Source organism: Mucor velutinosus (assembly GCF_035048745.1).
Source record: "Mucor velutinosus strain NIH1002 chromosome Unknown tig00001557, whole genome shotgun sequence".
NCBI lineage: Eukaryota > Fungi > Mucoromycota > Mucoromycetes > Mucorales > Mucoraceae > Mucor > Mucor velutinosus.
The window spans coordinates 1-16048 of NW_027041926.1; the positions used below are offsets into that span (position 1 = coordinate 1).

Consider the following 16048-nt stretch of genomic DNA (forward strand, 5'->3'; position numbering starts at 1 on the left):
TACATCAAGTGCAGGCGAATGTTCATCGAGAGCAGGCATCACAGAGAATTCGAACAATTTACGCATCACCGAAGTAAGCGAAATTGGACGAAAGTTTGCAGGATCAGATACATCACCTTTCGCTAAATGGAAAAGACTTGAGCATGTCGCCATAGGGCTGGTGTATACGACCACTGAGAGCAGAGTGTAAAGAGCAGAGACAATACGGGTGCAATGTCAGATGCTAGAGCCTTCAGCATTTCAGCTTTCAAATGATCAGGACCAGGAGCTTTCCCATTTGGCAAACGCTTAATGAGGGAGACAAGTGTATCAGCATCAAATAGACCCAAATCAGCGGTGGACACATCATAAGGCAAATCAGAGAAATTGGACGGAGCAGCAAGGCGAGACGCATTATTCAACAGGGAGCCATCATAGACAGAGGCAAGATGGGACGCCATTGTGTTGACAGAGGCAGTTGGACCGTCTGGATGACTGTACGTTGCAGAGCATTCCTTGTTTCTTTTAATGCGCTTGATTGCAGCAGTAGCTTTCGAAAAATCCTTTTCCAAATCAGAGCAAAACTGATTCCACGATCGACGCTTAGCAGCTTGTACAAGAGAACGAAAACGCCTGTGAGCAGCTTGATAGAGATTCCATGTTTCGACTTTGGCAAAACGACTTGCCCCACCTCCATCTACTATACATAGTATCTCTTTCACGAGCAGCATCCTCAATTTCCTGTGTCCAGTACTTTTTCCAGTGGCCAGGACGACCAGATTTCACACCAATTGAGCTATCCAGAGATTCATACAAACATTGATTCAAAGAATCGTTGATTGCATCAATATCTGGACAAACACCAGGGGGAGCAGACACCAAACCAGAGAGAGAACCAACCAAAGGAGCAACAGAAGTTCGAAAGGATTCACGAAGCAAGCCCAAAGGCCGCTTTTTCCTCAATTTCGAGAGCTTCCATTGCCGTCTAGGGGCCAAACCACCAGAGCTACCAGAACCAAGAGTATCATCGGGAGGGGGCACATACTCGAAAGTAAGTACCATCAGCCGATGATCAGAGCCAAGAGACAGATCAGATTCAACCACCAGTTGAGGATGTAACAGAGCAGCCTCGCCAATGTTTGTAAGAAACAGATCAATGATGCTATGAACCTCTTGTTGACGTCGAAAAGTTGTGAATGTGGGTGTACCAATGCTAAAGACTCATTGAGAATGGAAAAAGAGGACTCCTCCAGCCATGGCAGTAGTGAGGTACCACGAGGATTAGCATTAGTATCACCCAGTAGAGATCCAAAGCGAGCATTGAAATCACCACAAAGGATGGTATCACTGGTTACGGGTAACGAGCGAAGAAGCGAGAGCACCTTATCCGAGGATAAGGGTGGAGGCAGATACACACAATGAACCGTAAGGGTGCCAACCTTAAGGGACAAAGTGTGTGCATTGTAAGATGGAAGTTGAGAGACAGAGAAAGGACAGGAAGGAGAGACAAAGGCAGTAATGCCACCAGAACCACGGTTAAATGCACCAGGTACTTTAGAGCCATAGAGGTGGAATTGAGACCAGTTAGTAGGGAAAGAACCAGAGGTTAGCCAGGTTTCAGTGACAAGCAGTACATGAGTGTTCTGAACATGATGGAGAACATCATGTACCGTTGATTGACGTAGACCATTGGCATTCCAAAGGGAGAGAGAGACTTGAAAGGAGTGGACTGGGTTGTTATTGGGAGTATGACTAGTAGCTATGTTACTCATTAGAGTTCCATAGCAGAGCCATTGCTGTCATGATCGTCCTTTTGACGCTTGAATAAGAATTTAGCCTTTTTGGGCTCCTTCTCGGCAAGACGACCGATAGCTTCAGAGACGGCTATATCTAGCTCTTCTTGAGAGATCCAGCCAGCAGAGACAAAGTATTTGCCAACGCCACTAACGTTGAGTGGACGAAGGAAAGAGAGGGTTTGCAGAGCACGGTGTTGGTGAATTCATAGATCAATTGCTCACGCTCTTCAATGGCAAGATCAGCATATTTGGGATCAGCAATGTTGTTGGGATCCAAGGGTTGAAAGTTTTCAATGTGATCAGCTTCACATTTGCGCATACAGGCGAGAAACTCCTCTACATATTGGATGTGGAGCAAGATGCCAATGACGCCAGTGGCAGGGAAACAGATGTCTAACACACGGCCAGTATCAATACCAGCTCGGCGAAGTTGGGTAACGAACCTCAGAGCGCAGGATTTTACCAGAGCGGCCTAGATACACATACTGGTATCCTTGTTGACCTTTGGTGGTGGCGGTTTGGAACATACGACCTGCAGCAAGACGTCGCTTGGTAGTACGGGCAGGGTCACGATGTTGGGCACCTTTACGGGCAGCAGATGCGTAGCTACCTTGAGTAGCATCGGGTTGGTGAATAGTAACAAGCTCTTGGGTTGGTGTTACCTGAGAGCTGGATTGAGCACCTTGATTGGTGCGGCGGGATGAGAGTTGGCCCTGTAATTTTTCAATTGCAAGGTCCTTGGCCTGTAACTGATTTTTCAATTCTCCATTTTCCTTTTCCAAAAGGTCCAGGCGAGCAAGGAGATTGTCATGTTGCTGTACTCGCTCGGTGAGAGAGACCAGTTGTTGCTGTTGTGTTGAACAGTTTGGATGAGCTGATTCAAATCCATAGATTGCTGATTATTGTTGAGCATGGCTGAAAATATTCTATCAAACTGTGGAGATTCAATAAAATATGAAAAGATGTCCAACAAACTGGAAGTTATAACACAATGTACGTTGACTAAATGCAAGTAAACTGGTACAACTGAAGGCTAGTTGGAGTGTTTGTTGTCGAGATAAACCGCTTTTATAGTGAGGAAATACTTTTTACCGGGGGAAGGTGGCAAAAAGTGATGAAAAACGGAAAGAGATGGGGATGTAGCTCAGTTTAACGTTGATTTTTATTATATACATGAATTCAATGGGCACTCGATGGGAGCATTAGCCTAGAATTCTAGAAACAAAAGAGTAGCAGGTACAAAAAACCCTTAAGGGGACACTAACTAAGAAAAGGGGAAAAAGGAAAGTGTGGTAGTGGCAAAGGAACGGCATGAATACTGGTATTGTTGATTTGATCTGGAGGAATGACCAACGGATGGGAACTTTGATAATTACTTACCACCGTGGCATCGCACCGAGAAAACAAAACAACAAACGTTCATCAATGAAGAGACTATCTAGCAGAGAACCATAACAACCCTGAATCAAGATCAGCAGGGATGACAGCCAGCGGATGCACTAAACAATCAATGGCATGAAGCAGAGCAAGCAAAGCAGACCAATAAGATGGAGGACCATCAGAGGCTTTCACAGGTAAGCAATTAAGGGCATAGTCTATACGATGAATACCAGGAGGAGCCACAGGCAGAGCATCGAGAAGTGTTCGATCCAGAGCACGGCATGTCAGAAAGTGATTTCGAGATATAAAATCACCCATCACGCACGGACACTCTTCACGCATGTTTGTGAAACGTCCAAGACGCCAGCGAACAAGGCGACTTCGAGCAGATCGACCAATTGGTAGGTACAAAATGGGATCTGGACGAGATACAGAACGACGACAAGCACGGAGGAGGGTCTGGGTACCAGAAACAGCAGCAGCAGCAAGTTGATGATCTACTTGATCTTGCCAATACGAATCAAAGACTTCAGTAAGACCAGCAGTGGTGAATGGCGGCGGATCAGGTAGTGTCAGATACATACGGGTTTTGACAAATAAATCTGTCTAGACGAGTGGTACAGTAATCCACGACGAAGCAGAACCAACAAGCAATCATCAGGGAGAGTATCAGCACGAAGAGCATAACGTGTTGCCAGGACATTATATCGATGCTTCATGCTGGGAATACAGGTCAAATGTTTGGCAACATTGTACCACGTACTACCAACAAACATACCAACCAATCGATTTTGCAGAGCATCAAGAGCCTTGAAGTCACGGAAAGAGAGATGAGATATAGCTAAGCCGTATTCCAGCTTGGGTCGAATAAAGCTTTTATACAAACGAGCACAAAGCAACAGAGAAAAACCATTTCGATTGACACCAACCGAATTCAATAATGCTATTGTCTGATAGCACCAGAAGCACGCAGATTGAGAATCCCAGGGGCATACAGACCTTTATATCTAAACGGCATACCAAGATACGTGAATTCCTCTACCACAGGAAGAGGTTCACCGTATAGAGACAATGGATGACGAGTAGAGGCAGTAGGAGCACAAAGTACAGCGCATTTTGATGGTTTCCATCTGTAGCCAAGAGAGAACGAGTGATCTGAAGCGACATCCAACATGGTTTGCACATCAGTACGAGAGCCAAATATGGCCACATCATCAGCAAAGAGTAAACTATTGATATGAACAGGATGCATTCCGGGTGGAGATACCATAGTACCACGGTTGACAGCAGCACGAAGAACAGCAGGCAGAGAGTTGATGTACAGAGAGTACAAGTGCGGACTGAGCACTGAACCTTGGAGTACACCAGTAGCAGGCGAAAAAGGGTCAGAGTTGTGGTTTGCAATCAGTACAGAGACTAGTACATCATCGAACATATTGATCAATAAACTAAGGATTGGACGAGGTAGTGAAGAATGAGCAAGAGCATCCCAAATAACGTTGCGATCCACTGTATCGTATGCAGATTTGATGTCCAGAAAGGCTACAACAGGATAGTGGTGATGAGTGAGGAAGTAGTCATGCATCAAGTCATGTAAACAGAGGGCTTGATCCAGAGGACTACGTTGTGGACGAAAACCACCTTGAGCAACATCAAGTGCAGGCGAATGTTCATCAAGAGCAGGCATCAATGAAAATTCAAACAATTTACGCATCACCGAAGTGAGCGAAATTGGACGAAAGTTTGCAGGATCAGATACATCACCTTTCTTGTAAATGGGAAAGACCTGAGCATGACGCCACAATACAGGAGTGTACGACCATTGAGAGCAAAGCGTAAATAGCAGAGACAATACGGGTGCAATGTCAGATGCTAGAGCCTTCAGCATTTCAGCTTTCAGATGATCAGGACCAGGAGCTTTTCCATTTGGCAATCGCTTAATCAGAGAGACAATAGTATCAGCATCAAACAGATTTGTAACAGAGGGATCATTGTAGGGTAGATCCGATACATTCGGTTCAGGAGCAACAGGACGAGAAGCAGAGTTAAGGAGTGTACCATTGTATACAGATGCAAGATGTGATGCCATTGCTGTTACTGAAGCAGCTGGACCATCTGGATGGCTATAAGTAGCAGAGGATTCTTTGTTTCGCTTTATGCGTTTGATAGCAGCAGTAGCTTTAGAGAAATCCTTTTCCAGATTAGAGCAGAATGTGTTCCACGACTTTCTTTTGGCAGCCTGTATCAGAGAGCGAAAACGTCTAAGAGCAGTTTGATATATACCCCATGTTTCAACTTTGGCAAAGCCACTTGCCCATCGCCATCGACTATATGAGGCATCTCTTTCACGAGCTGCATCTTCAATTTCTTGTGTCCAGTACTTTTTCCAGTGACCAGGGCGACCAGATTTCACACCAATTGACCCGTCAAGAGATTCATACAAACAACAATTCAGAGAATCATTGAGTGCATCAATATCAGGACGAACTCCATCAGGAGCAGAGACCAAACCAGAGAGAGAATCAACCAAAGGAGCAACAGAAGATCGAAAGGATTCACGAAGCAAGCCCAAAGGCCGCTTTTTCCTCAATTTCGAGAGCTTCCATTGCCGTCTAGGGGCCAAACCACCAGAGTTACCAGAACCAAGAGTATCATCGGGAGGGGGCACATACTCGAAAGTAAGTACCATCAGCCGATGATCAGAACCAAGGGACAGATCAGAGTCAACCACCAGTTGAGAATTCAACATAGCCGTCTCGCCAATGTTGGTAAGGAACAGATCAATGATGCTGTGTACCTCTTGTTGTCGCCGAAATGTTGTAAAGGTGGGTGTACCATAAGCTAGAGACTCATTGAGGATCGACAACGAAGCCTCCTCAATCCATGGTAGTAGAGAGTTACCACGGGGATTAGCAGTAGTATCACCTAGTAGAGATCCAAAGCGAGCATTGAAATCACCACAAAGGATTGTATCACTAGTTATAGGTAACGAGCGAAGGAGCGAGAGCACCTTATCCGAGGATAAGGGTGGAGGCAGATACACACAATGAACCGTAAGGGTGCCAACCTTAAGGGACAGAGTGTGAGGATTGTAAGACGGGAGTTGAGAGACAGAGAAAGGACAGGAAGGAGAGACAAAGGCTGTAACACCACCAGAACCACGGCCAAAAGCGCCAGGTACTTTTGTGCCATATAGATGGAATTGAGACCAGTCGGAAGGGAAAGAACCAGATAGAAGCCAAGTTTCAGTGACAAGGAGAACATGCGTATCCAATACATGTGAGAGGACATCGTGCACAACTGATTGACGGAGACCATTGGCATTCCAAAGGGAAAGAGAGACAGGAAAGGAGTGGACGGGGTTGTTGTTGATATGACTCTGATGTATTATAGAGCTCATTAGAGTTCCATAGCAGAGTCATTGCTGTCAGAAGCTTTTCTACGCTTGAGCAAGAATTGAGCCTTCTTGGGTTCTTTTTCAGCAAGGCGGCCCATGGCTTCGGAAACAGCTGTATCAAGTTCCTCTTGGGAAATCCATCCAGCAGAGACAAAGTATTTTCCAACACCACTGACATTGAGAGGACGAAGGAAGGAAAGAGTTTGCAGAGCACGAGTGTTTGTAAACTCGTAGATCAGTTGTTCTCGATCCGCAATAGCAAGGTTTGCATATTGAGGATCAGCAATGTGCTTGGGATCCAGAGGCTCAAAATTCTCGATGAGCTCAGCTTCGCACTTGTGCATGTAAGCAAGAAAAGTGTCGACATATTGGATATGGACCAGAACTCCAATAACACCAGAAGCAGGGAAACAAATGTCGAGAACACGACCAGTATCAACACCAACCTTACGGAGGGTAGCACGAACCTCAGAGCGCTGGATCTTACCAGATCTACCAAGGTAGACATATTGGTATCCCTGTTGGCCCTTAACAGCAGCAGATTGGAAGAGACGGCCAGCAGCAAGACGGCGTTTGGCTGTACGAACAGGATCAGGGCGTTTAGCTCCAGAGCGAGCAGCAGAGAGATAACTACCTTTAGTGGCAGTATCGGTAGCAGTAGTGGTACTAGCAGTAGTAGCAGGATCTTGGGACTGTACGACCTGAGAGATGAACGGACGTTCCTGATCTACCTCAGGTGTAGGGGCTTGAGTAGTTCCACGTGATAGTTGGCCCTGTAATTCTTGAATTACCAGGTCCTTGGCCAAAAGATTTTTTTTTAGGGCTTGGTTTTCCTCTTCTAACTTGTTCATACGCTCCAAGAGGTGGTCATGTTCATGTACTTTCTCCTGAACTGAGGCAAGTTGCTGCTGAATGTGCTCAAGTAACATGGGCAACTGACTGATGTCAAAACCTTGTAGGCTTTGAGAGATTGGCGTAGTCATTTTGTGAAAAATTACTAGGATTCAAAGAAACTGGCAAGTTGTTCAACAAGACTGAAATTAATATACAATAAACTATGGATAAACGCAAGTCTACTGCTGTAATTTGGTATTGTTTGGTGAACTAGTTGTCGAGATAAACCGCTTTTATAGTGAGGAAATACTTTTTACCGGGGGAAGGTGGCAAAAAGTGATGAAAAACGGAAAGAGATGGGGATGTAGCTCAGGCGAAAATGTATGTGTTTATTAAAAGCAAGAAGAAATTAATAAAGTAAAGGCTAAATGCATTCGATCTTTTGATCATTATTGCTAGCACTTGGGAGGCGAACGTGAGGAAGTGTCAGAACCAAGGTTCTGGGATTCAGGGAGCGACAAATATTTCAGGAACGCTATGCAATATTTGAATTGTCTGGGTGGTGGGTGGGAGGCACATGGCTAATAAGAAAGATCAAAGACAACATGAATTCCCTCGCATCGTGCGTAAAAGAGTGTAGCAGTGGAGGGGCAAACAGAGGAAGCAGATCACAATCGGTTCACCACAGAGCAGGATGTCAGTAGACGCATGTTAGGCCGGGGAAGCCCACACTTGTCCTGGAACTGGATCCGTTGTGTAATCGCCATCGGGATTACAGAGCTGGTCAAAATGTCACAGCAAGGTACAGAGATCAGACCACCAGGGTGGACAGTTGGAAGGAGATGAGGAGGATGGAATCAAGTTCAAAGCATGGTCAATGATGGTGCCGGTGAAGTCAGCAGGCGGAACAGGAAGAGACAGAAGCAAAGTAGGTGGCAAAGTGGGGCATTCATGTAGATGGCGACGGGATGTATGATCTTCATTGCATGCACAAGGTCGTGGCTTACCCGGAAGCCATCCCATTCTATAACGAATAAGACGACTACGACAAGGACGACTGGCAGGTACATACATAACAGGATCAATGCCAATAGTGGGTCGGCAAGCACGGATCAGCACCATGTCTGTTTTTGTCAGGAACTCAGCGTGCCAATGTTGGCGTTCAGCAAGGAACCATTGTTTCATGTGACGTTGATTTGCAAAAGGTACTTCATCAAGCGCGCGGGCAGCCATGTGTTGCTTTTTTAATCTTTTCAAAGATGAACCAGGTAGAGAATCAGAGAGCAGTATCAGCAGGCCATCTTCTGGGAGGAATTGTGAGCGCAAGCAGAATTGAGTCACCAGTATAGCAGCACGTTGTCGCATCAGAGGCAGATTTGTCATGTGTCGAAACACCATGGTGGAAGCAGCACGATGGCCACCAAATATCATGCGGAGGCACGTATCTTGGACCTTTTCAAGAGCCTTGAAATCAGCAACACGCATATTGGCAATGCCAATACCATATTCCAGTTTGGGTCTGATGAATGAAGCATACAATTTGGTGGAGAAGAGCAGAGGGAAGCCAGAACGATTGCATCCAATGGAGTTAAGCTGAGCCATCGAAGCCATGGTACCACGCTGACATTTCTTGACAATAGATGCTGTGCAGATGCCCTTGCGGTCAAATGGAATACCGAGATACACAAATTCATCGACAACAGGAAGAGATTCTCCATACAAGGTCAGGTCAACAAAGGTAGATGAGGTGGAGGACGGTGGATTGATGATAGCACATTTGGCAGGAGCCCAGCGATACCCAAGTGCAAGGGAATGTGATTCAGCTAGTGTCAGCATCTGTTTTACTTCACGAGCAGAACCTAGAATAGCAACATCATCAGCATATAATAAAGCATTAATAGCAATATTAGTAGCATGAGTGGGTGTTATGACGGACCAAAGAGGAGAGGGAGCACATGATGGTGATGTTGACATGACACGAGTGGTGGAGGACGATGCAGCTTGACGCAACAAAGCTGGCAGTGAGTTGATAAAGATACTGAATAAGTGGGGACTAAGGGTGGAGCCTTGAAGCAATCCAGTATGCAGTGAGAGTTCTTGGGACACGCATTGCTGATTCAGCACTGAAATGGAAACATCGTCAAACAAATTGGAGAGCAATGAGACAAGTGGCATTGGAGCATTGGCAGAGAGCAGCGAATTCCAGATCACACGGCGATCAACAACATCATAGGCACTCTTGATATCAAGGAAGCACACAGTTGGCCAGTGGTAGTGTTGGTTCTGGTAGTCTTTCATTAAGTCTTGGAGACTAAGAGCACTATCAAGTGCACTTCTTGCGGATCGGAAACCATTCTGGGCTACATCTAATGGTGGTGAAATGGTGAGGACAAGGGGAGCAAGGCACATTTCAAAGAGTTTTCTCAGTGTACTAGTCAATGAGATGGGCCGAAAGCTTGATGCCTCCGTGACAGGTCCCTTCTTGTAGATGCTACAAACATTACCATGACGCCAATCCGCTGGTGTGTAAGACCATTGATAGGTCAGAGCAAAGAGGTATGACAGAACAGTGGCAAGTGGTTTCTGAATGGGTTTCAGCATTTCACCACGAATTGAATCACGGCCAGGTGCTTTACGGTATGGCAACGACTTGATCTGCTGAATGATATGGTCAATACTAATAATCTCGTCAAAAGCTTCGTTGTGGACCGATGCTGAGACAACACGACGTGTTGGGTCAGAGTCATCATGTGGTAGAGTTCTATGTGAGAGGTATGATGGGATGAAAGGAGAAGCATGCGGATTCAATGTACTGATGTCACCATTTGCCAGACGAGTACCACCAAGATGGGAGGCTGACTGAGGAGGAGGAACACCATATGGCAGATGTCTACCATGTGTAGCAAAAGGGCATGGAGGTCGATTTGTTGGGAGATTGGATCCAGCATAAATGGTAGCAAGGTGATCACGCATAGCATTAGCACCAGCTTGAGCACCGTCCACATGTAGATACCCTGATTGTCTTTGTCGTCTGGATTTGATCAACTTGATTTTTGACATGGCCTTTGAAAAGTCTTGCTTGAATAAAGATTCACAGAATGCGTGCCACGAAACCTGTTTAGCTCTACGAAGGGCTTGTTTGAACTTTTGATGTGCTTCCACATGTTGATTCCACCAATATGCCTTGTCCAATGAAGCGGGACAACGACGATATTTACGATAGAGAGCTTCACGATGATCACAGAGCCGTTGAAGATCGAGGGTCCAGAATTTCTTCCAAAAGTTGGGTCGCTGGGATTGCCGAGTAACGGATTCATCCAGTGCCTGATATATGCAATTGGTGAGATCACTGTTGAGGGCATCAATTGGAGGTTGTGTATCAGGTGGTGAGCGCACAAGCGAGATCAGCTGTTGTAGCAACGGTTGAGAGAGGGCTGTAAAGCGTTGTGCATACAAATTGCGTACATCCGTTTCTTGTAGACGTGAGAGCTTCCATAGGAGACGAGGTGATGGTGATGGCGTAGCAGGCATAGCAAGAGCAGGTTCGTTTGAGTGGTAATCAAACGTCAGAGACATCAGTTTATGATCAGATCCCAAAGACAAGTCAGAGTAAATACTAATTGAGGAGGAAGAAGGTGGAGATGAGGTATCCAGAGAGGCAAAGGAAAGTGATTCTACATTTGAGATGTAGTAATCGACAATGCTACTTACATTCCGCCCACTACGACGGTCCTCAAAGGTAGGTGTAGAGTGGGCTAATTGACAGTTCAAAACGTTTAATTGATTATCGGCACAGTACTCTTGAAGTAGACGACCACGGTTATTTGTAGAGGAGTCACCAACAAAGCTACCCATGCGGGCATTCAGATCGCCACAGATGATTGTGTCATGATCCAACGGGATCGCATTCAGGATGGAAGAGACATTTTCAGTATAGAGATCCGCTTGCTCAGGTGGTATATACAGACAAATGAGCCGAAGTTCACGACCAAGTTGAATACCCAAAGCAAACTCTTGAAGAGCAGAGGGCAAAGGCGTCTGGAATGCTGTAAGGGGACAGGAAGGGTTGATTAAGCATGTAATGCCACGAGAGCCACGACCACCGCCTGCGACAGTGACGCCAGGTAAGTGGAATTGCTGCCAATTGGTGGGTAGTCGGATGGGATGGCGGTTCAGCCATGTTTCGGTAATGAACAGCACAGAGAAGGATTGGCAATAACGGAGAACATCATCAATGGTGGTATCTCTGAGACCGCGAGCGTTCCAGAGGCCAATGGTGAGTGGAGTGAGTTGAGAAGCGCTATTAATGACTGGAGCCAAAGCTGTAGGAGGAGGAGGAGTAGTAGGTATAGTGTTATTGAGTATAGTTGGTATTGATGAGGACGGATTAGAAGCAGAGAGAGGATGGTCAGGGAGCGAGGAGGATGTATAATGACTGAGAGGACTCTCAATCATTAATACTCTTCTTCGTCGGAATCAGACATGTCAACATCAGATGAGCCAAAGCTTTTCTTGAAACCAGAAGAGCCAAAGATGTTATTGACAGGGGCGACAGAATCAATGTATTCAGTGGTGGTCCAACCATTTTCCAAAAAGTGATTAGCAACAGAAGCAAAAAGACGAGAACGACGATTGGCAAGGTAGACAAGAGACTTGGCACAACGATTGATTTGCAGGTCAAAGGCAGCATCCTCACGCTTAGAGAGGGACATCTCTTTAAACTTGGGGTCAGCGAGGTGTTTGGGATCAGTAGGATCAAAGCCTTCCACAACATTGATGTTGTTCTTGGTGAGAATGGAGACGAGGTTGTCCTTGTATTGCAAATGGACTAGGACGCCAATGATGTTTCTAGCAGGGAACGTTACATCAATGATACGAGAAGCATCAGCTTTGATCAGATGCAAGTTGTTGCGGACTTCAGTGCGAGTGAAGCGGCGAGAGCGGTTAAAGTACACCGTTGTGTAGCCTTTGGGCCCTTCAGGAGCCAAGTTAAAACCACGAGTAATAGCTTGGCGATGTTTGTCAGTTACATCGGCAGGGTTGCGAACCTTTTTGGAACGTTTGATTACTTCGGTCCAAGAGTTGTTGGGAGTCTTTTTGGTGGCATTGGGTGCTTGTTGCGTGGATTGAGTAGCTGAAGAATGAGGTTTGGGTTGCTGTTGAATACCTGATTTGGGTTGCGCTTGAGTGGTTGTGGAACCTTGTTGAGAGTTGAGTTGCTGACGCAGACGCTCATTCTCTTGGGTCAGGGATTCATTTTGTTTTTGGAGATTCAAAATAGTGGTTTTCAAGGCATTTAGCTCTTGCAAAGCACTGTTGTGGGCAGAGATGTCCTGTTGCATGGTCAATACTAGTCTCTGCAGATCCATCTGCGACATGAGAGTAGCTGGTGTATCGGTGTCCATTGTCATTGTTGATCGATACAAAGGTGTTGAGATGTCGAAAGAAAAATATGATGTTTTTTGTGGGTTTTTCAAAAAAGATGAATATCTGTTCAATCGAGCTGAGGTTTTCACAGGTTATACTTCAAGTACTAGGCACTTAATGTATGCTCGTTTGGTGATTACTGCTTTGTTTACTACTGCTTGGATACACTTATTGGAATTTTCTAATCACGTGGTACCTGAATTTTTGGCGGAACGTAATATAAAATTTCAAAAGCGAAAGAAGGGTGGGGGGGATGTAGCTCAGGCGAAAATTTATGGTTGTTTATTGATTACAATGAATTAGCAAAGTAAAAAATATAGACTTATATGCATGCGATCTTTGGATCATTAGTTGCAAGTCCTGAGAAGCGACGTACAGCAAAAAAGCTTAAATTGATAGTTTGATCTCCATGCAGGAACAACATGCAAGTGTCCAGAAAAGGGAAAAAAGGTCCTAAACTAAAAATTAAACTGGTAAAAAAGAAGTACAGGCAGGAAAAAGGAGTAAAACAAGTGAGATAAAAGGGTAGAGAATAAGAAGCTATGGTGTATGAGACATGCAATTGAGGATACCTCGATGTTCAGACAGCAGCACAGACAAAATAAACCCACAGACCTCAGTGGCACAAAAAAAGCAAGAAAAAAAGGAGAAAACGAGGCATTTGCATATAGCAAAATGAGCAGAGAGACAAAGACCAAACGAGAAAGAAGCAGAGAAGGAGGACAAAGTAAATACAGACACTACCATAAAGGCAGCAGAAACAGAAACAACGAGAGTGGGAATGAGAGAGCAAAACGATTTCAACAGCAAGGTGTCAATCAGTTATCAGAAGGCTCTGACATTTCAAGATCCTTGGTAGCAGAGAGAGTGGGGGAGACAGCATAAGCCAAAAGAGAGGCAGTTTCAGCATCATGATGCAAGAGGTAGCCAAGATAACTCAAACGTTGTTTCTTGGCTAAACGCTCTTGATCAGAGGATCGGGATGGTGGTTTAGCAGCAGCAGAGGAGGAGGAACGAGCAAGCATTTCTTCTTTCAAAATGGCATCAAATTGGGCTTGGTTGATGCGATCATACAAAAGAAAAGAACGAGCAACAGAAACACGGACAGAGCGACGGACAAAAGACAGCGAACGAAGGCAGCGAAGGTTTTCGACCTCAATGGCCTTTTGGACACGCAGATCACGAGAGAGAGAAGCAAATTTGGGATCTTTGAGATTGACTGGATCACATGGATCAAAGTCAATCAACGGAGAAGAGCCACGACCATGGAGATGCATGGCTTTGGTGAGGGTGAGAACATAGTCGTTGTGAACAAGGAAAGAAATCACATTCTGTACAGGATATTGAATATCCAGCACACGAGAGTTATTCAATCCTACGCCTTGAACAAGGCGACGCAGCTCAGAAAGACGACGGCGGACAGGAGTAGCATAGTACACAAATTGATAACCAGATGGTATATCACTTTGAGGAGCAAAAAGACGAGCAAGAGTAGCGGATGCCTTGGTGGCAGATGGAGGAGGAGGACGAGCAGCAGGCTTCTTCTTACGCTTTGCACCTGTATTAGATGCAACGACGGCAGCAAAAGATGGTTGATTTCCTGGAGACGAAGAGGTGGCAGAGGTAGCATTGGTGCATGTAGTTGATGTTGGTGCTGTTGTGGTGGTAGTAGTGGCAGGAGGTGGGTGGGATGATGATGGTTTGGGAGCCAGGCTAGTTGTAGTACCAGTAGCAGCTGCAAGTTGGGCTTCGAGAGCGTGACGAGCAGCTTCAGACTCTGCCAGGGCTGTTTTTAACCGCTCAATTTCGACATGGGCGGTTTCCAGACGAGCTAAGCGATTTCGAACCTCAATCATAAAGGTTGAAAGTTGCTGTTCACTCGCTGGAGAGGCAGATGGAGGAGTTGTTGGTCCAAAATCAGTAGAAATGTTGATGATATCAACTGATGTTTGTGGATGATGGTGCTGATGAGAGGTTGGAGTGAATGTCATTTTCTTTGTTTTCAACTGTTGAGTGAAATCTACAGCGAAAAAAGGTGGAGATCTTGAGGAACTTGGCCGTTTTTGACCTGGAGAAAGAGAGGACGCACAGCTTAATGCCTGGTTTACTTTGGTGTCGTCTGGAATGATGTTCTTGCTATGTATTGTATGGAATTGTAGAGTTGGGTCAATTTTTTCAATATTACTGGGCTTCAATGTATTAAAAAAATTGGTTAGCGGAAAGAAAGGTGGGGATGTAGCTCAAATGGTAGAGCGCTCGCTTAGCATGCGAGAGGCACTGGGATCGACGCCCAGCTTCTCCACATTTTTTTTGTTGAATCAAGTCATCATCGGAACGTCTCACACCGCAGCAAAGTCGTTTTGATGTGATTTTGATTCGACTAGGATTTCAATAAGTTCATGAATGCATTATGTATATTGTAACGGGACAAGGTAGTTCTATAATTTCATTTTTTTTCCTCTATCCAAACAAGTAAATTCCAGTTTTCTTCTCGATTTCTTATGTATTAAATGTTTACATTTCCACTATTTATTGTCTACACTGCTATAATCAGGTGTTTTCCATTTAGAAAATTCGTTGAAGGTGTTGGCTCTTATCTACCATAGGTAGTTCAACCGTCGACAAATGTAGAGATTGTTAATTGTGTCCATTGCCTGTATTTCTAGTGCGCGTCTTGATTACACATTGAGCAAAGCGATGTTGTTACGAGTCTTTTTTGACAAAGAGCAACGTAAGAAAGCAATTCATCCTTTTGGATAGTCAAGACAAGGGCTATGATAATTTTGATTATACATGGAACATCATAATCATTTGAATGCCCTGGTATACACGCATTGTCGCAATGATTCATCTTGTAGCTAGTTACTTTGATTCATACCCTTGATTATATTCATACGACAATGTTGTTCTTGATAGAACTTTGATACCATACCTACAAAAAAAAAAAAAAAAAAAAAAAAAAAAAAAAAAAAAACTGCTAAAGCCAAGTCTTAGATCAATCATCTTTTCCCAGATATTTGTATATCATTCTCTAATCATCAGCTCGAAATTTATTCAAATCTATGCGTGCAAAGATAAATCAAGGGAAAAAAAAAAACTACATTTTGACGGGTACCTTAGTAGCTCACTGAATTGTCACACTCGAACTCATTGCTATCTAATATATTGCTATCGAATCCATTGCATTTCATCTATTTTCTTTTAAATTTTTTTACAGTTTTCGTTATTTTGCATT

At 44.7% G+C, this 16048-nt stretch overlaps 6 protein-coding genes and 1 non-coding gene across 7 annotated transcripts; 1 reads left to right on the top strand and 6 right to left on the bottom strand.

Annotated features, from left to right (window-relative positions):
* Positions 1 to 122: 122 nt before the first annotated feature.
* ubc15 (Ubiquitin-conjugating enzyme E2 15) lies at positions 123 to 1751 on the bottom strand (the record flags this gene model as incomplete). Its single annotated transcript, XM_064827326.1, has 3 exons — positions 123 to 612; positions 686 to 1199; positions 1253 to 1751. 3 exons carry the CDS (start codon positions 1749 to 1751, stop codon positions 123 to 125), a joined length of 1503 nt encoding a protein of 500 aa, XP_064676588.1.
* Positions 1752 to 1869: 118 nt separating this feature from the next.
* ATC70_008072 (uncharacterized protein) lies at positions 1870 to 2688 on the bottom strand (the record flags this gene model as incomplete). Its single annotated transcript, XM_064827327.1, has 4 exons — positions 1870 to 2168; positions 2239 to 2381; positions 2438 to 2518; positions 2597 to 2688. 4 exons carry the CDS (start codon positions 2686 to 2688, stop codon positions 1870 to 1872), a joined length of 615 nt encoding a protein of 204 aa, XP_064676589.1.
* A 521-nt stretch (positions 2689 to 3209) lies between these two features.
* Positions 3210 to 3737, bottom strand: ATC70_008073 (uncharacterized protein; the record flags this gene model as incomplete). Its single annotated transcript, XM_064827328.1, has 1 exon — positions 3210 to 3737. One exon carries the CDS (start codon positions 3735 to 3737, stop codon positions 3210 to 3212), a length of 528 nt encoding a protein of 175 aa, XP_064676590.1.
* A 361-nt stretch (positions 3738 to 4098) lies between these two features.
* On the bottom strand, positions 4099 to 7535 carry ATC70_008074 (uncharacterized protein; the record flags this gene model as incomplete). Its single annotated transcript, XM_064827329.1, has 2 exons — positions 4099 to 6455; positions 6599 to 7535. The coding sequence occupies 2 exons, from the start codon at positions 7533 to 7535 to the stop codon at positions 4099 to 4101; spliced, it is 3294 nt and encodes a 1097-aa protein (XP_064676591.1).
* A 643-nt stretch (positions 7536 to 8178) lies between these two features.
* On the bottom strand, positions 8179 to 12797 carry ATC70_008075 (uncharacterized protein; the record flags this gene model as incomplete). Its single annotated transcript, XM_064827330.1, has 2 exons — positions 8179 to 11821; positions 11869 to 12797. The coding sequence occupies 2 exons, from the start codon at positions 12795 to 12797 to the stop codon at positions 8179 to 8181; spliced, it is 4572 nt and encodes a 1523-aa protein (XP_064676592.1).
* An 834-nt stretch (positions 12798 to 13631) lies between these two features.
* Positions 13632 to 14804, bottom strand: ATC70_008076 (uncharacterized protein; the record flags this gene model as incomplete). The annotated part of the gene is made up of 1 exon (XM_064827331.1): positions 13632 to 14804. One exon carries the CDS (start codon positions 14802 to 14804, stop codon positions 13632 to 13634), a length of 1173 nt encoding a protein of 390 aa, XP_064676593.1.
* A 238-nt stretch (positions 14805 to 15042) lies between these two features.
* On the top strand, positions 15043 to 15115 carry ATC70_008077. Its single transcript has one exon. It is a non-coding gene; the product is annotated as a tRNA-Ala (tRNA).
* Positions 15116 to 16048: the final 933 nt, after the last annotated feature.